The sequence below is a fragment of the Sphaerodactylus townsendi genome, linkage group LG13 (assembly GCF_021028975.2).
Source record: "Sphaerodactylus townsendi isolate TG3544 linkage group LG13, MPM_Stown_v2.3, whole genome shotgun sequence".
Classification (NCBI taxonomy): domain Eukaryota; kingdom Metazoa; phylum Chordata; class Lepidosauria; order Squamata; family Sphaerodactylidae; genus Sphaerodactylus; species Sphaerodactylus townsendi.
In genome coordinates, this window is record NC_059437.1 from 45594225 (window position 1) to 45616978 (window position 22754).

A 22754-nucleotide genomic window follows, 5' to 3' on the forward strand; every position below is an offset into this window, starting at 1 on the left:
ATTAGTATAAATGGGAAGAGGGGGCTATTTCCAAATTTTGTAGGACATTAGGGCAGGTGCTGTCCAAAGAGACCCCTCTCAAGGAGTGGCTCCCATGTCACAGATAAAAAGCAGGCAAGCAAATGATTCAGTCTGGAATGTACTGTGCGATGTGGCAGCTTGAATACCGTGGGACCCTATTGGACAATGCCTGTGGCGTCACAACAAGGAAATTACCCAGCTCTTCTTCCCTTCACGTTCATGCGAAATGGCAGGTTATGCACTTCACAGTGGCTTAGAGTTCCTGTGCATGTGTTCACGTGAATGTCCACCAGAGACAAATGCATGTCCTCTCCATCGGAGATTCAATGCCAGAGGCCTGGGAGATAAGTTTAAACCCTGAAGATAACTGTAGCAACTCATATGATAAAATTATTAAAAAGATTCCTCATATCGCTTTTTTTTAAAATAAAAAAGGCCCAAACGACGACAGTAACTTGCTATGGACAGGGTCCAGGGGGAAAAAAATTCAGTTGGAGTATGTGCTATTTCATTTGACTTGAGACTAAAGAATTCTTCCTCAAGACTTGAAATGTAGTAGGGTCAAAGTTTGAACTGGTTGTCAGGATAAGCCCACAATGAGAGGCAGAAAGGAGCAGCTCAATTTAAACCGGAGACTGCATGGAATGCTTTTGCCACACTCCTCCGATCGCGTGTATCATTCGCTTGCCTGCCACTCCTTTTCCTCTTCAAGGCTCTTCTGTTCTGGGTCTCTGGACTCCTGCTTAACATGTTTATCAGAGAAAGCAGCACAGCTTTGTTACTAGCCTGCAGAACCATTTGCTCGCCTGCCTTTTCCTTCGCTACCATGAAAACGCAGTCACCACCCACACATCTGGGATGAGAGGCCAGCGCTGCAAGGTAGAGTCTCCAAACATATTTCAAACGTGGCACAGCCTTAAGCTGTAACAATTTTGCTTTCAAACAGCATGACTCCAATGTGGGGGGAAAAAAATCAGACATGAGACTTAACAGTGAGACAGCACAAGAACGATAGTGGGGGGCCAGGAATTATTTCATAGAAGGATCAGTTGGAAAGAGACTGCCTGAGAGAAAAGGAACACAGAGGTCACTGCGGCAGCAAAGAGAAGAGGTGACCGGGACACTGACCGCATAAATCCAAAAAGTGTCAGGACTCACACAACCAGGAAAGTGGGTTCGGAAGGGTTATTACATGCTACAACCTGGCAGTTGAATTGTTTGTCCATCGGCTGAGTTTCATTTATCGTGAGGATTATTAACCTTTCAAGACTTATTGAAAATCGATGCCTTCGCTCACTTCTAAGTGGGAGGAAAGCCGCTGGGCTCCCTTTTCATGTCCAATCTCTGAGGGATAGTTGTTTATACCAGGAGGGAGAAAATGCTATGGTACATCAGCGCACCTTGTCATTGAAAAGAGAAATGGATGACTGAGGTATTCCTGGAGAAGGGCTGTGGCACTTCGATGCCTGAAGCTGTTCCGCTTTCCAGACGGAGACAGTTTTACATCATAAAGGTGCTCCAATTGGCACAGGGTGGACATGGAAATGTTAGAAGATCTCTGGATGGATCAGGCCAAAGAAGCATCTGGTACAGCACTCTGATTCCCACAGGGGTCAACAACATGCCACACAGAAACTCCCAAGCATTTCGATCATTACTAATTTCATTTATAGCCACCTTTTGCACTGAGACTCAAGGCGGGTCACAAAACAGGAAAAGCAGTTTAAGGAGACCTCTGATGAACGATGCAACACAGTGACATGGTGGTTTAAGAACAGGTGGGTTCCAATCTGGACAAGTGGGTTTGATTCCCCATTCCTCCACTTGAGTGGCGGACTCCTAGCTGGTGAACCAGGTTTGTTTTCCCACTCCTACATTTGAAGCCTGCTGGATGGGTGACTTTGGGCTAGTCTCACATATCCTGTTCCGACATTCTAAACAGCACCTCATAATTAGAGAATCTATATTTCCTTTTCTCTGTCCTGAATCTATTGCCCATTAATTGAGGGTCAGCATGGTGTAGGGGCTAAGAGCAGGTGCACTCTAATCTGGAGAACCGGGTTTGATTCCCTGCTCTGCCACTTGAGCTGCGGAGGCTTATCTAGGGAACCAAATTAGCTTGTGCACTCCCAACACATGCCAGATGAGTGACCTTGAGCTATTCACAGTTCTTCAGAGCTCTCTCAGCCCCACCCACCTCACAGGGTGTTTGTTGTGGGCGGAAGGGAAAGGCGATTTTAAGGCCCTTTGAGGCTCCTTACAGGAAAGAAAGGGGGTTATAAATCCAAACTCCTTCTCCCCCCTTCTTCATTGAGTGCCCTTCAACTTCCAGGATTATGGAAGGGGAAGGAAACTCATACCTCTCTATCTACTTTTCAAACACCAGGCATCAGCTCCGCTCTACCCTCTATGGATCAAAGGATGATTCCCAGGTAGAAAACAAATTATCAACTGAGAAGGCACTCAGGGGTTTATAACACTGTTTTGCTCCACGACATTTAATGGAAGTAGTTCCATCTCTTTTTCCATTGCCTTTTCTTTTCTTTTTTTTGCAGAGAAAAACAGCTGAACGCATGCACTGTATCTAGCTATCCCCAAATCAGTTCATATCAAGTACTCAGCAGAAAGGGGTTTGAGAAAGGCCGTTTGCGCATAGGTCTTGAAGATTACATGCTCAGATTCTTCAAAGTCAGCTGACAGTGGTTGTCGTTGTGTATAACTCCAATAACAAGAGGAGGATTTGGAGTGGGGGAAAGAGTAGACTGTGTGCACACACCTTAAAGGGCAGGGAGGAGGCATGCTTCAAAAGGAATAGGCTGCAGCCACGATTCACCCTCCAGTTGTCTCCATCTTCCTTCATCTCCCTCTTGCAGATGCTTGCAAAACCCAGGAAAAAAGCCTCTGTCCACCCATGCAGATTCCCTGGCCCTGCCTCACCCAGCTACAAGCACCTCTTGACAGTGAGGCTGTTTCCAAAAAAAGAGTAAAGCCATCTTAAAAGTGAGAGGCCTTTGGCATTGCTCTTTTCTGTCTGGGCCTATCGGGCTAGCAGAAGAGGGCCTATCAGGCCTAGCAGAAGAGGGCACAAGAGTGTAAGGGTCTGTTACTCCAGTCAATAATTGAGACTCAGGAATGGTTGAGGAGCTTTATTGAACTGTGTCAAGACCTTAGCTGCAAAAAGCCAGAGCTGGTGATCAAACCTTTGCCGCATGTATATATCTCCACATATTGCCCACAATAGCCTACAAAAGAAAAGGATCGTGTGAAGACAGCATTGTTATGTGTTCAGCCCAAAGACAGTGATAGAGCTCATTCTCTTCTCCTGGAAATGGGGGGAGGGAGGAGGGATACGTACTTCACTGGTTACAAGCACAACAGTAGAAAACAGAAAGGGCCCTCAGGCTGCAGAAAACAGCAAGGGCAGTTGTGACCTTAGCTCCAGCCTGTTGATGCTAGGCCCAGGCGGGAGCCAGGCCTGACAAAGAATTAAAGGTTCATCCATCTCCAAGTCAGACAAACTACAAGGCTGATCCAGTCAGTCAGGACAGCTGTTGGTCAACATCTGGTAGCCACAGCACCAATCAGTACAGGGGCCATCTGGAGAGCTCAAAACCAGAGATGAAGTCTGGTGTCTGGAGACAACTGGGCTGTTGGTGGATCAAGCAGATTAGCACAGTCAGGCTTATTAAATCCAGGTTTCTTATAATTCCTTAGGCTGACCCACTCGGCCTGTAGTGAGGACCCCAACTTACCAAGCTGTAGCGTTAGGACCCCCTTCCCTCAAGCCTATTTATTTTAACGACGCTGCTTATTTAGCCTGCAGGCCTTGAGCAATGTCACATGGGATACAATAAAGAACAGATAATTTTAAAAACCATCCAGTTCCCATGCTTGAAATCCTTTGAATTTAATTACCTGAGCAAAAAAAACTGGCTACAGTCAATGTAACACCTAAATCCACACCTGCCAAGCGTTTCTCAACTTTACTTGGTGCTGGCAAAGAGGAATAATCTACAAATCCCTAACACTGTAAAAGGTACCACATTCCTCTAAACCCGTGGTGGCAAACCTTTGGCACTCCAGATGTTATGGACTACAATTCCCATCAGCCCCTGCCAGCATGGCCAATTGGCCATGCTAGCAGGGGCTGATGGGAATTGTAGTCCATAACATCTGGAGTGCCAAAGGTTCACCACCACTGCTCTAAACCCTCTTCTAAGGGGTTCAGCTGAGCCTAGCTATAAAATGGCATGATCCTAATATGGTAAGCAAAAGCAAGTTTGTCTTCTCCAGGCTTCCACAGAGATTCATTGCCACTGATGTTCTTGGGGATCTGGAAACAGTTTTAGGAGACACTGTTTGGGGAAAACCACACATTCCTTGGGATAGGCATGAATTTTGCTAACAGACTTGGAATGTTTCAGGCTGGAATAACTACACTGGGTAGGGGGACTTAACATCTGTGAAGAGAGGCCAGTGCCAATGCACCAGGGTCACTTCCAGAAGCGTCATCACCATGTCAGCAACGCTGAGGGAAATGCTCTGGAACTTGGGCGAAAATTCTATGGTGAACCCTAGAACCATAGAGTTTTGCTCAAATACGTCGAGTTTTGCTCAAATACCAGAGCATCTCCCTCAACATTGCTGATGTGATGTCATTTCTGGAAGTGATGTCATTGGGCTGACAGGGTCAAGGCTGGGGGCTCATTTTAACTCCTATAAGACCCCTGCTGTGGGAGGCCCTAATTGGGGGGCCTGCCACTCCTGGCAGGGGTCTGGCCACGCTATTACTATGGTCCTGACCCTATTTGGGTATCACATACACAAGAGTTGAGAAAAACCCACAACTCACAGGCGGTTGTGTTATTTCTAATGTGTCAAGTGGGACTGGAGACTACAGAAGTGAATCTGGGACCATTGCACACAAAGCACATGTTTTAACACTCAGCCATAAAAAGGTAGGTGGCAGACATCCGGGGAAGAAAGACCGTAGCAGAAACATTCAGACTACTGAACAAACGACGTCATCATCTTCATTTCGCCAGTTTCAAGTGTCATCAAATCTACTGCCTTCTACTAGAACAGATTTTGCTTTTGAAGGAAGGAAAAAGCAAGGCTGAGAAATCTGAAAAGCAACCTCGCAATCAAAGACTAATTACTCGGGGGCTTCATCATTAAACAGAAAGCATTATTTGTTTTTACGGGCCGCTTGCAAGTGGAAGATGAAGGCTAATTTATTCCCACCAAAAATTGCTTTGAATCTGCCAGAGAAGCTGCTTTAAGTCATAGACCTAGCAGACACCTCTTTATGTTTTTACAAGCTGCATTCAAATTAAAATTCTTGTCAGACATCCTTGATCATCTTTCTAAAGTTTGGGGGGAGAGGGGGAAGCGGGACCAAAAGAAATGCAAAGCAAGAAGGGAGGGGGAACCGCTGGTAAATAAGTGCGCTCCATTCAATCGGATATCTGCAAACCTTAAAAATGCAAATTTGTAGGTAGTGATAGTGCGGTTTTTATATTGCGATCTTTCACAAATGCGGAGGAGCATCAGCAAATCACCCCTCACACATAAAAATCTTGACAGAACCAAATGACATCTCTGGTCATATCAAGATTACTTATTTCTCAATTATTTACTTGTATGTGCGTTCTCATTAAAAATGCTTTATTAACCACGTTTGCCTGTGTCATTAAGGTGCAGTCACATTTCCTGGAAAGTGAATGCTTAGATTGATAGTTTTCATCTTTTGGTGAATGGAGTGTTTTGCTCATTCATAAGAACATAAGAACAAGCCAGCTGGATCAGACCAGAGTCCATCTAGTCCAGCTCTCTGCTACTCGCAGTGGCCCACCAGGTGCCTTTGGGAGCTCACATGCAGGATGTGAAAGCAATGGCCTTCTGCGGCTGTTGCTCCCGAGCACCTGGACTGTTAAGGCATTTGCAATCTCAGATCAAAGAGGATCAAGATTGGTAGCCATAGGTCGACTTCTCCTCCATAAATCTGTCCAAGCCCCTTTTAAAGCTATCCAGGTTAGTGGCAATTCACGTCGCAGGAAATCCACTAGAGCAAAAAACTTCCTTGCTGTGCCTCGTCCTGACGTTTTTAACAGTAAAACTCACCGCCAAAAGAACCACAAATATTCAGTGCCATCTTTTACCTTCCCTTGAGAGGCCTTCCTCTCTCAGGCATCCCAGCAGACGTCCTTCGGTTCACTGTCGAGTACTCTGGGTCCAGTTCGTACCCCTCATCGTCCACCCCGAGGCTGCGGTTATCATCCTCAAGCCCATACGGCTCCGGCTGGAATCGTTCCGGCTGGGAGCGGTTTAAGTCCATGTTGCTGCCTGTTGGCACTTGTGGTTGAGAGAGTGGGCCGTAGTTATCCCTTCTGTTTGGCAAAGTGAAACTGCCATCCTCTGGCCGGTAACTGTTCCCAGGGACGTAGGCGTAACGTGGACGGTAACTGACGCCACGGGACAAACTGCCGTAGTTGTCAGGAAGATCTCCATAACCATCATGGCCCATGAAAGGACGATATTGGCCATCGTGGCCATCAGGGTAGGTATCATTGTAGCTATTGTAAGACCGGGTCAAGGTGGAAGATGCTTGTGGTGTTACATAACGTTCCCCATTCTTCATTTGTCTTCTGTCTATCGAGTCAGTGTAACTACCCATGGGAGATGAGCCATCCACCACAGGGAGGCCATCAGGACCAAGGGGGACTTGGCGCACTGTTCTAGTGGTGACAGTTTTCACCATTTTTGTAACCTGTGTGAGAGAAAAAGAGAGAGAGTGCACTATCAACGCAGGCGGTCTCAAAACAGTGCCCAATTCAAATGCTCTTTTGGTAGTCTGGCACCTGCAAACAATCTTAATACAGGCCTTTTCCACAAGAGTCACTGAAAATGTTTCCAGACTGTTTCGATCCCCCTCTTTACCCCAATGTTTGTCTGCACTCACTGCGAGGGCTTTTTAAAACTGATGTACTGTAGCTCTGTTTAATCAGTGCTTCATTAATTTAACCAAAATAGCAATAACAACAACAACAGGCGAGGGGGAAAGGAGGAACGCAAAAAACAACAACAACAGTGTTGAAGGGAAAGTTGGAGTGGAAAACAGTAAAAAAAAGGGAGGTGGCTCACTGCTAAAGAAATCAAGGAAAACCATGAAAATATGAAGTTGCCATGCGCTGAGTCAAGCTATGACCTCATCAACATGAGCTTCGTCTACTCAGGCTGGCAGCAGCTCCCCAGGGGCTTGGGCTAGGGGTCTTCCACATCACCTGCTATCTGATCCTTTTAAACTAGAAATGCACAGCACCTGGAACCCTCTGCATGTCCAGCAGGTGCTCTACAGTTCAGCCAGTGGTGGGATTCAAATAATTTAACACCTGGTTGTTCACAAGCATCATTTTAACAACTGGTTCTGCCAAAGTGGGGCGAACCTGCTGAATCCCACCACTGTGTTCAGCCCCAGCTCTTCCCTGCCAATCAAGACTATAAAAACAAGTCAATAAAACAATGCGATGCTATAGTATGGCTCAGAAAAAGACGTTAGCAGGGTTATATATTTCTGTGCCGCAGAACTCAACACACTGGACCTTCTTTGTTGTGAAATGCTCCGCTTGGGTCCTAGTGTCTACCTAGCTCCCCCCCCCGCCCCGTGCACGCCATCCATTTGATAGTAGTTTGATGAACTATAAATACTCTTGTATCAAAGTACCATGTTCGTTAATGCACAACATAATGGTCTGGACAAAGGCATAATGGAAAAATGAATGGCAATTCTCATATTCATTTGGGACTATATTCTAATGCAGAAACATACAATTTTCTCAACTGCTGCACCTCAACTGACCGTACTAACATCTTTTTCTTAGACAGAGTATAGTCCATGTATCTCTATATAGGTCTACCCTATGACATGAGAAAGCAGATTCAAATGTGTAGTTTGGCACATAGTTCTGAGTATACGGATGTAAGTTTTAGAGAAGGTTGGTTCTGGTTCTAAATGGTAAACTCATCAGTTAATCTAAAACTGATAATAGGCATAGTCTCATCTGACTAGACAAAAAGAAACTAATCACTTTGCTTCCCATCCCACAGTGGTATTTCTGTTGGTATATGTAAGTAAGAGAAAGGAGTACGAAATGTACAGATCAGTTCAGGGCCTCTGACTCTCTTACTGACAATCCTAAAAAACAATTTTCAGCACCATGGAACACGGGTAAACCAAAAGCTATCAAGAAATGAAACAGCACAGGGTAAAAGCTAGCATGTTGTAGCAGAGTCAGAAGACCTGGATTTGAAACCCCACTCAACTGTGAAGCTCAAGGGGTACCCCAGGGTCTGTTCCTCTCTTTCCACTTAACCTAATTCTCCAGGTGAGCAGGTGGGGTAAAATGAAGGTGGGATTAACTATGTACACCGTTGTGTTTTTATTGGAGGGAAGAAAGAATTAAAGGAATGAAACGTTGCCACATGAGGCTAGATTTGTTGTCTCTATCCATCAGCGAATGAATGCCATTTTAGGGTGACACCATTTCAAGATGGCATTCTTAACCAGGAGAAAAATGCTCTTTATTCCTGATGTAGATCATTGGCTTCCCAGTCACACGATGATTCTGTCCTATTTACTGCCGAAAACCATTTTTGCTGTCACCATGACTCACATTTGTTGATTTCATGCACCGGAGTTCAAGCTCCATAATTTTTTACAGACCCGTTAGCAAATTTATCAAGGACGCCAGCAGTGGTTTGCAGTTGACTGCTCAGTACACAAGCTGTGCGGACTGTTGGCAGGGCTTGTCATCAAGTCTAGGAGATTACTAGCAACAGTTCATTCTCTCTGCAAGTTTAAATCTGCGTCGCATCTGCTTGAAGGCCACTCGGCACATGTGCATAAGGAACAGCCAGGCCTAGGAGGGCCAGAGATGCATGTTTCGGATTCAATTGCCGGAAGCAAAATGCTGTGATACAAATGGTCACATCTTTCTCACACACGGTATTGGGGAGGCGCAACAATTATTCATCTAAGTCAGTGTTTTCCAACCTTTTCGACGTCACGGTACCCTTGACCTCACTCTTCATATCTCACGGTACCCCTGCCATCCTCCCCCCACCTTCCCCTCCCAGTTCCCCTGCTTGCCACCCCCAACCTTCCCCTCCCAGGTTGAAGGGAAGCACGCGCATCGGGGGGGAAGTGGCTGCTGACCTTGCGGCAGGCCCTGCCCCTTGGGTCAGCTTTATATCCTTGCTGGTGCCAATGGGAGACACCACAAAAGTGAGGGGGGCTGGTAGCATTGCCGTGGTACCCCTGGGACATGCTCATGGCATCCCAGGGTACCACGGAACCCTGGTTGGAAATCGCTGATCTAAGTACATACAAGCTGCCTTTCCATTTAAAAAATCTTTACCATGCAGTAAAGAAGAAGAAGAATTTGGATTTATATACCCCTTTCTCTCCTGTAGGAGACTCAAAGGGGCTTACAAATTCCTTTCCCTTCCCCCCTCACAACAAACACTCTGTGAGGTGGGTGGGGCTGAGAGAGCTCAGAAGAACTGTGACTAGCCCAAAGTCACCCAGCTGGCGTGTGTTGGGAGTGCACAGGCTAATCTGAATTCCCCAGAAAAGCATCCGCAGCTCAAGCGTCAGAGCGGGGAATCAAACCTGGTTCTCCAGATTAGTGTACACCTGCTCTTAACCACCACGCCACTGCTGCTTCTAAAGCAATAAAACTAAAGCAACAAGGCAACAAAGCTAAAGCAACAAAACAAGAAATGAAAACTAGCAAGAAGTAAAACCTACAGCTATCAACAGCAATGGGGGTGGTAGTGGAAAAATCAGATGTGGTAGAAATTGCTGCCAAGTCACAGCTGAATTGTGACAACTCCCCAAGAGAAAGTCATAGGTACTTTGCTATTAAAAGCTAATTCAATAGATCTTTGGAGGCAAGCAGAGATCTGCAATTCACAGTTGCAGGACAGGACAATCTGCTCTTAGGGAAGATTCCTTTCCTCTCTGTTCTGTGTGAAGACTGGCTTGAGTCCAAGTCGGCTTTACTCAACCACAACAAAATACTTCATTGTGCCACCCAGGGTGGGAACAGAAAATTCCATAGAGACTTTGCAGCATTAACAAATATACATACTGGGAGAGAGAGATCAAACATGTAGCTGCCATCCATTCAATGATATGCCCATAAAAGGAATAAAAGAGAGTGGCTTTCGTTTTTGCTAAATCCAAAAGGCTGAGGGGCAGGGGTCAATATTTTCGCTTTCACCAACATAGAATAGCAAGCTCTTTTAAGCTTTTAAGATTGTTCAGATCAGCAGGTGTTCAGAAAAGTAACCCATGCCAACCAATCTGCAGCCTGACCATAAAGATAAAAGTGTAACAATTTCACGCAGAGGGAAAAAAAGACGACAACAAAGAAAATAACCTCTGAATCTGCATACGGCATGTTCAGTGGTTCAGAAGTAAAAACGAGAAACGGAGTGGGAGGCATTTTGACCATCGGGGATGGATTGAAACACTATCGATCTGTCGCCAGATTAGCCCAGCTCCTGCAAAAACACGAAATAATTAGAGCATGTTGCTGTGAGCAACTCCAAGCATATGTCCCTCGGTCAGGCATATTGACAGACGAACAAGAAATAAGAAAAATCCGCCGAAACAGCCAGCGTCTTGTCCCTGAGACATCTGCGACTGAATGCGACCCTTCTGCCTAATGCGGTCCCACAAAGTCAATGCAAACTGCATGACTGCCTCCCCACCAACGGAATAATTAAGCTACCTTGGGCATTGAATGATGCGGCGGCAGCTACCAGCAAGAAATCCACCGCATCTTGAAAGCCAGAGTTCTCCCTGCATCCCGAGGGGTTTCGTTGGTAATTAGATTCTTATCCGAGGCGCAAATCTATTTTGGGTGTTTTGGCAAGCTAGAGGAAAAGGGAATCGTACCACTTTCGTGGGCAAGGAAGCAGTACTCCCGTCTCATATGAAGCAGTTCTTGATATCTGCCTGACGGAAGAAGAACCATGTGTAGCCTACTGGGTTACTAAAGTCGAGTTGGGAAATTCCTAGAGATTTGGAGCCTGCAGAGGGGGCGGAACTCACTGGGATATGATAGAGCAGGGTTCTGCAACCTGTGGCTCTCCAGATGTTCACGGACTACAATTCCCATCAGCCCCTGCCAGCATGGCCAATGGGAGAGCCACAGGTTGCAGACCCCTGTGATAGAGAGTTCTCCTTTCAAAGCAGCCATTTTCTTCAAAGAAATTGATCTCTGCAGTCAAGAGATCAGTTGTAATTCTGGGATTGGCAAATTTGCCTAAAAAGGGATTCATATATGGATGGATCCCCTCCATACTTGGAACTACTACAGGGCTATCCATCTTTCCTTATGTTCAATAATATTTTATGTGCTAAGAAGAGAAGAGTTTGAACTGATACCCGACTTTTCTCAATCATAAGTTTTACTTCACTTCCCCTCTTGATAAAAGACACCTTGTGAGGTAGGTGGGATTGAGAGAGTTCAGAGAGCACAGTGACTTGACATGAGGTCACCCAGCAGACTTTGTGAGGAAACAAAGGTTTCCACACAGCCCAAAAATAACGGGCTGAGGAAGCTATTTTATCCTGTTTGGGGAAAGAAGTTCGCACAGGGCTCTTCCCCAGAACGGATTCAGCCGGTTATTCTTCCCTCAACCTGGGTTTTACAAAAATTGCTAGTGATCTTTTTGGAGAAACCAAAGGAGCCATAGCAACCCAAACAGTTTGCAATTGTTTCCTAGAGGGGTGAAATCTTCAGCGCAAAGGCAAACAGGGGAAATCAGATCCATTAATAACGTGTGACACACGGTATTGGTGTGCTGTGTAGAAACCTCCAAACCTGGTTCACCAGATAAGCCTCCGCCACTAGGTGGAGGAGTGGGGAATCAAACCCAGTACTCCAGATTAGAGTCCACCTGCTCCTAACCACTACACCAAGTTAGCTCTGTTTGCTTGTTCTGTATGATTGTGTGTGTGTCCTACAGGAAGGGCATTATGTCTACTCTGGAGGTCACCAAGGCAACCGATTTAAAATTCACACAATCTCAGCAGAGACTAGAATCTCAACAAATCCATCCCCAGATCCACCACAGCTTGAGTGGTAGCTGGTCCTTAGGGGGAAAGCAGTCCCACAAGAGCAACCAATAAAGTAATTCAAGAGCCTTTCAACATTTGCTCCTGTCATGTGGAAGGCACCCTTTGAAGCATGTCCGCACCAGCTGTTTTCCTCAACATAGCTTGGGAACAGCTGGTGCGATGCAAGCCTCATTTAAATGCTGCCCCTTGGTATGGCTCCATTTCTTGTTGAGTTTGGCAGAGCGGGGATGGGGCAGATTTGGCAAAAAAAACCCAACACATTTCTCAATGAAGAGGTAATTCATTTCCCTCACAAAAATCCACATGACATGTGGAGAGCATTGTGAAGGATACCGTGTCCTTTCCTGTCAGAAGATCTACGCACAAGGACAAAGGCTGCTGCAATGCAATAATAAGTAGGAAGAAGCAAGTATTACTGTTGCTCATATCCAAAAACATATTCAGCTCTGGTTGAAGGTTTTGGGTCTTTCCCTTTGATCGCTGGTTTTAGAGTTTTATGTGTACTACGATATATGCACATTACATGATTTTCACATGCAATCGCGACAGTATTACACATACAACATAACGTCATGATGTGTAATGCTGATTCGCTGAAGCACAAATGATGGCGGGAAATGTGCACAAATTACAGGGGGGAAATCAGAACCAGAAAACAGTAACTGCTGTAAAAATCAAAGTCTCAGATGTTCAATCTGCACCAGGGAACTGGAAAATCAAAAAGAGGAGTTTCAGCTCAAAACAGGAATGCAGGAGTGGAAGGGACCCTAATAATAAGAAACGGTTTGATTTCCAAAGGCTTCATACTTCAAATATGATTGAAATGGAGATATGGACAAAGAGGCATCAGCCCATTGCCCCTTCCGCACATGCACAATAATGCACTTTCAATCCACTTTCACAATTGTTTGCAAGTGGATTTTGCTATTGTACACAGTAAAATCCAGCTGCAAAGTGCATTGAAAGTGCATTATTCTGCATGTGCGGAAGGGGCCTGAGACTGAACATGTTACCGTGAGAGGAAAGAAAGAGAGACACTGATCACTTTTGTATTTCAGACTTTCTTCTATTGCACAACTCAAGGTAGTATACATGGGGTTCCCAGGACCCCTCCTGTTCAGGCTGTAAGCAGGAACAGAACTTACGTAGGTTCCTTCCGCACATGCAGAATAATGCACATTCAATCCACTTCAACAATTTTGAAGGTGGATTTTGCTATTCAGCACAGTAAAATCCAGTTTCAAAATGCATTGAAAGTTGATGAAAGGTGCATTATTCTGCATGTGCGGAAGGGCCCTCAGTTTCAGCAAGTTGGGCTGCATTGTCTGCTCTCCAGCCTGATCCCGGCACTGCCGGCTTTAATCAAAACCGTGAGCAGAGGAAGAGCACGAAGCTCACATCTCCTCTTTTGGGGCATGAAGATCCCCTGTGATTTTTAGAGACGCATTAAGACAGACTTGGAGCTGGCCTAGAATATCCACGGAAGAAGAATTTTGAAGCAAAATAAAAGACGAGAAGATTAGTCCAATCCTCTGGTACCAAAAACATTTTTTTTGTGCAAAAGGAGGACTGTGAAAGCACCTCGTTTGCAAGTTTAAATGAGAGAGAGAGAGAAGTATTTTTTCTCCTTTCATGAAATATGGATAGCAATTACGAATTCTGATCTCTGCAATATGCAGCGTGACACCAGAATGACACCATCCTGATTTAACTTTTTCAATATCTTACTGATAATACATGTTCATGTATAATGAAATGACAGCTAATCCGCACCATAGGAAAGAGGGAAGGGGGAACTGTGTGCATGAAAAGAGAAGAAGGGGCTTTGATCTGTAGAAATGGAAGCGCCCCACGACAAAATATAATGGGAACCATCCTGCATGGACAGCAGATGGCATTTTTCACCTTTGCCAAACGATCACCGTGGGAAGGAATTGGGATAAAAACTCAGCATTTCTGAAGCAAAGTGCTCTTGGCCAAGCATTCAATGTGTGAGTATCCTCCTATGGGCAAGCAGACTCCTTTCAGAGACTAATGCGCTTGAGAAGGGCTTTCAGGACCTTGGAGGCAACCAAGAACTGATAGGTATAGTTCCTCCTAGTGATCAGAATCAGGAGCAGCAAGCCACATGAGTAGGGCAAGGCAGTGTTGATCCCAGCATGGTGTAGTGGTTAAGAGCAGGTGCACTTTAATCTGGAAGAACTGGGTTTGATTCCCCGCTCTGCCACTTGAGCTGTGGAGGCTTATCTGGTGAACCAGATTAGCTTCTGCACTCCAACACATGCCAGCTGGGTGACCTTGGACTAGTCACAGTTCTTTGGAGTTCTCTTGGTCCCACGTACTTCACAGGGTGTTTGTTGTAGAGGGGAAAGGAAAGAAGATTGTAAGCCCCTTTGAGTCTCTTTACAGGAGAGAAAGGGGGATATAAATCCAAACTACTACTACTACTACTACCACTACCACTACCACTACCACTACCACTATCTGAACTGTTCCTTTTCAGGTGGGAACTCACAGTCCCAAATTACTATCTTCCAACTCTAACCTACCTCCCAGGATTGTTGTAAGGATAAAGTTAGCAGGTGGCGGGAATATGTGCTGGTCTGAGTTCTCTAAAGGAGGGGCAGAATAAAAAGCTAATAAAGAAAAATCTGAAGGAACCTTTAACAGTTAATACAATTCCTTCCCATCCCTACCTTTATCTGTCATACGTAAAGAGACGATTAAACAGATAATAAATCAATATTAATTCATTAAGCGCACAAAACACAAATATTAATAACTCACAAAGCTTTTCTTTGTTCAAGCAAATCTGTCTGACTAAATAGTTCAGTACTCTCAAGTAGGCAAGATGGTCACCCCCCCCCCCTTAATACTTCAGATGAATTAAATATTTTATAAGAGCTGACAAAACTGGAAAGATTTTTGTCAGAATTGTGCCATAAAACAGAAAATAGGTGAGGAGGAAGCATTCAAGGATAAAAGCATTTTGACATTTCTGAACGCTTATTTTTGACATATAGACTGTAAAATTACCAGTCTGAAAAAAGGTAAAAGCCATTACCTTGTTAACGGGAGATTATGAAAAAGCTGGCCCTTCAGAGGCCTATGAAACGGAAGGTCACTCATCCCTTCTCCCAGAAGTCCACTTAAGCTGAAAATAGCTGTGGTTTTCGAAAAGAATCTGGAGAAGTTGACCCCCTTGCTTCTCACTGAAGTCTATAAGGTAGATTTCCAGCAGTACAACTGAGCCCAGGGCCCGAGTCTTTGAAAGACTGTCTGCACCCAAATGTATCTGTCCAGTCATTCAGATTGTTTGAGAAGGATCTTCTTGTGAGCCCCAACCTCAGGTGCCAACTGGGCAGCTACTATTGATTGGGACTTCTTGGCGATGGTGCCTCCCCCCAACCCCTTCCCACAGAGGTTTGCCTGGTACTGGGGGAGGGGGGGGGGTTGAGGCAAAAATATTTCTTCTTTTCTCAAGTTATTAGTCGAGTGCTGCAATGGTCCAAGTAACTTCACTGCCTGTGTTCCAATGGGTCATTTTTGGCTAGTATGATAGTTTTTGTAGACCTTCTTTTGAGGTTCCTATTATCATCATCATCATCATCATCATCATCATCATCATCATCATCATCATCATCATCATCATCATCATCATCATCATCATCATCATCATCATCTAATCTGGAGGAACCGGGTTTGATGCCTAGCTCTGCCGCCTGAGCTGTGGAGGCTTATCTGGGAAATTCAGATTAGCCTGTGCACTCCCCCACACGCCAGCTGGGTGACCTTGGGCTAGTCACAGCTTCTCGGAGCTCTCTCAGCCCCACCTACCTCACAGAGTGTTTGTTGTGAGGGGGGAAGGGCAAGGAGATTGTAAGCCCCTTTGAGTCTCCTGCAGGAGAAAGGGGGGATATAAATCCAAACTATTATTATTATTATTATTATTATTAATATTAATATTAATATTAATCATTTGCATGTTTGGGGGAGTTTTTACATCTAGTATATGATATTTTAATTGTAACATTGCATGTATTTTTAGACTATGTAACCAAGGACATAGGTAAGGGGGGGGTTTCTCAGGTTCAACCCCCCATTACATGTCCGAAGCTCCGCCCCATTTGTGGTTTTCTTGTATTTTTAAGTGGTTTTTGGCCTGCAGGGGGCACAGTTTTTAGGCTAGCTAGCAGCACCAAAATTTCAGGGATTTTTTAGGAGACTCTCCTGATGATACCACCCAGGTTTGGTGAGGCTTGGTTCAAGAGGGCCCCATCCCCCATTGTTTCCAATGGGAGCTAATAGAAGATGGGGGCTACACCTTTGAGGGTCCGTAACTTTGGACCCCCTGAACCAAACTTCACCAAACCTGGGTGGTGCTGCTAGAATAACAATTGCACCGCTGACAGCAGGCACCCCCCAAATTTCCTCAGATTCTCCTTTCAAATCCACCCCCTTCGGCATGGATTTAAAGGGAGAATCTGTGGTCCCCAGTTCAAACATTGAAAGTGATGCTGTTTCAGCATGGGGGAGAATCCACCCTAAAACAGCACCACTTTCAATGTTGTTTTAACTGGGGACCCCAGATTCTCCCTTTAAGATTGATTTAAAAGGCGAATCTGGGCTCCCTAGTTTAAACACTGTTTGAGGGTGGATTCCAGCATCACAGTGGGTGCCCGTGTGTGTGTGTGTGTGTGTTGTGCGCGCACAACTCAGATTTTGCACTGGGCTCCATTTTCCCTAGCTACGCCTCTGCCTGGAGGGGGAGGGCGGAAGGGACTGCCGGCTGCTGGCTGGGAACCCAGCTGGTTGGGTGGGGAGGGGAGTCTGCCGTCCCTGGCCTCGGAGAGCTGCTTTTATAAGCACTGAGGCCAGGAGCAGGGTTGGGGAGGCATGGCCATGCCCCCAGGGGCGGGTGGGGGCATGGCCCTGCCCCCAACCCCCCCACATTAAAAAATCTATACCTACGTCACTGTATGTAACCCACCCTGGGATGTATCTGATGGGCAAATTACTAAAATTTACTAAATAAATAAAATTACCAGCATGTCATGATCAAGGATGTTTTATTACTGTTCTACTACTGTCCTGGTGACTATTATGGAAGGGGGCGGGATCCTTTTATTCTGCTGCAATATTCTTCTGTTATAACCTTCAATGGTTTGGGGCTTCCTTATTTTAACAGGCTAAACGTTCAGCTTCCAAGTGCAATTGCTAAGTTGAGCAACCAGGGCATCTGTATACCTTTTTGTGCTTTGAATTACATGCCGGGTTCGCCAGCAAGGTATGCAGGCGAAAAAGCAAAACAGGATTTTGGAGAGCGATTATTCACAGAAGCTCCATTTAAAATAAAAAATAAATAAATAAACCTGCTGCATAAAAGTGAGCCTCTGGCATTCTCTGGCCCCAGATGGCAACTGTCCAGTTCATCTCCATCCCTTTCTTTTGTTTGGTGACTCACTGTAATAGGTGCTTTCAGAAAGAGAAAGAAGAAAGGAAAAGGCACCGTGACAAGTTTCGGTGCCCACGAGTGGAGGCTATTTGCTTCAATTAGACTCCTTTACAATCCTCAAATGGTAAATAGGATGAGAAGGCCAGAGGGAGAAACTTTTAGCCGAAATATCCGGCATTTGCATCTTATATGCGATTTCAGTTCTGGTGTAACAACAACATCAGGACAATGTATGCCAGGTCAAGCTGTGTCACTACATTACTTCCAGGGAAAATCCAGAAGTGATATAAGGTAGCTCGAAGAATCACTGGGGGCTCTATGGTTTCTGGCAGTTCCTAGAGCTACCCTACATCACTTCTGGGTTTTCCCAGAAATGATGTATCAATGCAGCAGATGTTGCCTCCTCCCCCCACCCCCGCAGCCACAGCTAGCCCTCCCCTTGACAGTCCTGGTGCTGAGCCCCAATTAAACCAAATTTAAAATACAGCTACACAGCAAAAACACTCAAATTCTTAGACCTGCTTCTACATACAACAGTTGAACTGGCCAGTCTGCATGACCTCAGACTGCAGGTGGGATTTAGACCTCAGACTGCAGGTGGGATTTAGACAATGCACCTCACTGGGGGAAAAAAACCTGGCATGCAGAGGCGTAAGAGGTTAAGAGCTCGTGTATCTAATCTGGAGGAACCGGGTTTGATTCCCAGCTCTGCCGCCTGAGCTGTGGAGGCTTGTCTGGGGAATTCAGATTAGCCTGTGCACTCCCACACACGTCAGCTGGGTGACCTTGGGCGAGTCACAGTTTTTCGGAGCTCTCTCAGCCCCACCTACCTCACAGGGTGTTTGTTGTGAGGGGGGAAGGGCAAGGAGATTGTTAGCCCCTTTGAGTCTCCTGCAGGAGAGAAAGGGGGGATATAAATCCAAACTCTTCTTCTTCTTCTTCATGTAAGAAAAGTTTGTCCTTTCTCTCCTGTTAGGAGTCTCAAGGTGGCTTACGAACTCCTTTCTCTTCCTCTCTCCAAAACAGACACCTTGTGAGGTAGGTGGGGATGAGAGAGTGCTGAATGAACTGTGATTAGCCAGAGGTCACCCAGCAGAAATGTAGGAGAGGGGAAACACATTTTTCATGATTTACTATCTCATCCTTTTAACAAGTGGAGTTGGGGATTGAACTTAGAATCTTCTGCATGCCAAGCAGATGTTCAGTCACTTAGCCGCAGTCTCTCCCCCAATCCCTCGCAGCACTGGTCTTCCATTTGCAACAGCGGGCTAATAATACTTACCTAACCTACAGCATTGTTATAAGGACTGCCACTGAATAACAGGCATGAAGCACTTGAAACACACAGACGCGCTCTGCAAATGACAGATAACTGTTTACTATTATGAAGTTCCAACTGAAGGATGCTTTCAAGCTGGCTTGGGAGTCTGGAGACGAGCAGAGCATCTGGCAAGGGTGGCCTCAGAGAGATGAAAGCACATCCAGTGGGATCAAGAACAGGAGTTATGTCAGACTGGAACAGATGTTTTTGGGGTTTTTTTAACCTGGGGGATTGAGGGAAAGGTTAGTCCGGGCAAAAATGTGTTTTGTACAACATGGTTAGCAAGTCAGGAGAGTGAAAGAGTTGCCAGTTCAGAAAGGCCAGGGCATCACGTGTATAGATATGATTTCAGGGTTATTAAAATATTTATTATTTATTTATTTAAAATGTTTACATTCTTTATTTAAAATGTGTATTTAAAATATTTAAAATGTTTAAATTGTTTATTTAATATGTTTAAATGTTTTCTTTCATTTTAAAACTTCCAAGGCGGCTAACAAACAAGTGCGGTGCCAAACAATTTATCCATAATTTAATGTGCTTTGTGTTTTAAAAAGTTGCCACACACCCTCAATGACTGGGGAACTGGATGTTGCGAGGGAGGTGGGGGGAGGACAGAGACTGTTTCCTAGGGACCACGACAGTGCCCCAGGCCCAGAGGCGTACCAGGGGAAAGTGGCACCCGAGGCAACAACTGCTCCGGGCGCTGCCTCCATGCCCCCTCCCGCCAGCAGGGGGGCAACAGTGGTCCTGGGCAGCTTGCTGTGGGCCCACTGGGCACCCTCCATGTGATCTAATGGGTGGTGGCCGGGGTCAATTGACCCCTCCCCATGTCCCTCTGGCAGCTAAGCCACTGCCTGGCCCATTATATTTTAAAGATCTACTGCAGGAGAGGCCAAGTCTACCCCCTACTGAATTCAATGCGGAATTGTCCTGGCATCTAGAGTCTCCTTTGCCACTTCAACTGTTTGTGGTGGGGAACAGCGGGTCCACAGCACATCAGGTATTTTAAATTTTAAAGAGTTATTATTTTCAACAGGTGGCAAGCTGGGCTCCGGACCCCAGAAGCCATGTTTACTGTCAGTTTAAAGGACTGCCGCACTACCTGCAGACTGGCAGAAAGGCCTTCTGACTCCAGCAAGGATATTTCCAGAACTGAGAAATATTAAGAGTGCCTTTTGTGGTACTGCAGATTCCCCATCTGATCTGATACCAGAAATATCTGGCATTGTATTGGTTCGGCAATACCCGATTGCACACCCTTGGCACTGGCTACAGGTTAGTCAATGAGACCAGGCAGTCCTAATGGAGGGCGAAGCTTCCCAGATTCCCTCTGTCAATGAAAGCTCAGTACATGTCCAGAGACTATCCTGAAGCAAAGCAGGGGGTCTGCGATAAATTGAATTGGCTAGAAGCGGTGAGACAAAACAAGGACAGAGATTTGTGTTTCTCCAGGTTTGCTTCTCCCCTACGTCCCCTGCACGGCAACTCTAGAGAGGCGTTGGGAAAAGAAATGAAACTGATGCAGCTGGCAGCACGGTCAGGCTGGCAGCTAGACATGCTTAGTGGGTGATCACCAGCTGTTCCCTTTGCTTCCTCTCCTTCAAAGAGAGTACAGGAGCAGAGACCAACAGAGGCAACACCTGTCCTTGGGAGTTGTGTTTGACTCGGTCCCCTGCAGCTCCCAGGGTGCAGAGGTGGCAGCTGACGAAAGTGGGTAGTCTGCAAGGCCGGCTTCCTCCCCACCGCCAGCTTTCTTGCAGTGCAGCATATGTGTGGTGGCTCAAGCAGCAAGGAGAATCCCTGCAGCTTGGAGGTTGCACAGCTGAACACCAACAAAAAAAAGACCTGTTTCTGCTTCCAGGAACAACTGGTGTATGCAGAGAACAAATTTCTCATCAGGACCAAACTTCACATCAGGACCAAACTTCACATCAGGAGTCCCAGTTGCAGAACAAGTAAGGGTAGGTTTATCAAGTGACCCATCCCAGTTAATTTCCCCACCTCTCCACCTGGTTGGTTACAGCTATCCTAGCTTTCTCTGCCGTGTTTGGACAGAAACAGGGAGGAGGTGGGAGAAAGGAACATTTAAGAGGAAAGCCTGTCAATGCAAGTCTGGGAAGAGTCTTTCTCTCCCTCTTACTGCTACCCTTTCAGTAATTCACCACCTTTGAAAAGGTTTCCAGTTCCTTTATTGGAGGGAAGATAGCAGGTCTAATACACACTTCCCCTTTGATAACTGTGACAGCAGACATATAGCTTATCAGCTGTACGACTATTCTGGGAAAACTCTATCATCCGTATGCACGTCTGCCCTTTTATCTGTCAGATAGTGTATGAGAGAGGCGGTTGCTATTTGCATGAAGCTCAGTGCCCTATAAGGCTTTCTCTCCTTGCAAGGTTCACGTTTCTGCCTTATAAAATAACATGCCACAATTAGTTTGGTTTTTCAAAAGAGAACGTTGCTCCATGCCACTACCTTTAATCTTCCTGTTCCCCAGTGTACAGTGTCTATTTTGGTGTTACCAAAACCACTGTGCTTCATGCATATGATTATAGCTGGAAAACCTTTCCAAAGACATCTTGAGAACAGCCAAAGCAGGAAAAATATTTTCTCCAAGCCACAAGTTGGCTCAGCACACAGTCCTCTTCCTCAGAGTGGCTGCAATAAGCAAGGCTCAGTCTGAATCAGGGATGCTCCTGAATTCTGCAACTCCTCTATTTCAGCTTGAAAATCCCTGTTCCATTTTTGCCTACCCTTTGGATGAATCAAAGCAATACAGTCATTTGCTTTACTTGTATCATCACTTAACTGTATTCCATTTTTTTGCCATCAAGTCACAGCTGACTTATGACTGTTGGAAGATCCACACCTGGTGCGTGTGTATCCCTTGAAAGGTAGCAGAGTGGCACAGAGGCTAAACACAGGGAAGCTTACCTGGGTACAAACACGTGGTTGAGCTTGCTAGAGAGAACTTCAGACACAAAAGAAAATCAGAGTCATTTGTAGTTTCTTATCTAATAAAAAGAGTATTTATTAGTGAACTCCATTCTGGGTAGAAGGTGGAGAGATAGGTTCGCTATCTAGTCTAATCCTACCAGCTGGATGGAGAGGATCGTCGGAGAACACATCCTCTCCTAGGCATGAGTGAAAGTAAGAGTAATGGAAGTCGAGAAAGTGAGCAAGGGGAGGGAAGTCCCTAAGAGTATCAGTCTACATCAAAGGGATAGACTCAGCATGATAGAGTAAAGGTGACAAATTCCTAAGTCCCTATCTAGCCACTAGCTCGCTAGTAAAAACCCCCTCTGTAGGATGAGGCAGGAAACAGCGTACAGTCCCTTTCTTCCAACAATGACAACCATGCAAGGTTTTCAAGGCAACAGACATTCAGACCCCTTCCGCACATGCACAATAATGCACTTTCAATCCACTTTCACTCCTATTCAGAAGCTTATGGGAAATTAAAAGGTCAACTATTGGATAGAGAGTTCTCTACCCTAATCACCGCAGCCAAGAAAACGTGCTCCCCCCTGTTTTTTTCTCTCCCATTTGAATGGGGCCACTTGGCACACTACCTGTATTGCTTAATAAACCCTGTTCAAAGGAGAGCCATAATGCTCCTCAGGTTTAATGTTATGCCTTCTGCCTTGTTACATGGCAGATTTAATAAGCAAGAAAAGGCTAAAAGATTGTGCCCATGTAACGATGGCTCAGTTGAATCTCTGGCCCACCAATTACTACACTGTCACAGATTCAAAATCCAGATCAAGTATGTGAATCTTACTCCTTTACATTTACCCCATCT

General features: G+C 45.5%; 1 protein-coding gene across 10 annotated transcripts in view; it reads right to left on the bottom strand.

Annotated features, from left to right (window-relative positions):
- ARVCF (ARVCF delta catenin family member) overlaps nucleotides 1-22754 on the bottom strand; it is a 482167-nt gene that overhangs the window by 120278 nt on the left and 339135 nt on the right. For all 10 annotated transcript variants that reach the window (XM_048514629.1, XM_048514620.1, XM_048514626.1 and 7 more), the window contains one exon: nucleotides 6183-6790. In XM_048514629.1, coding sequence (XP_048370586.1) covers nucleotides 6183-6790 — 608 coding nt within the window. The remainder of the gene's footprint in view (nucleotides 1-6182; nucleotides 6791-22754) is intronic.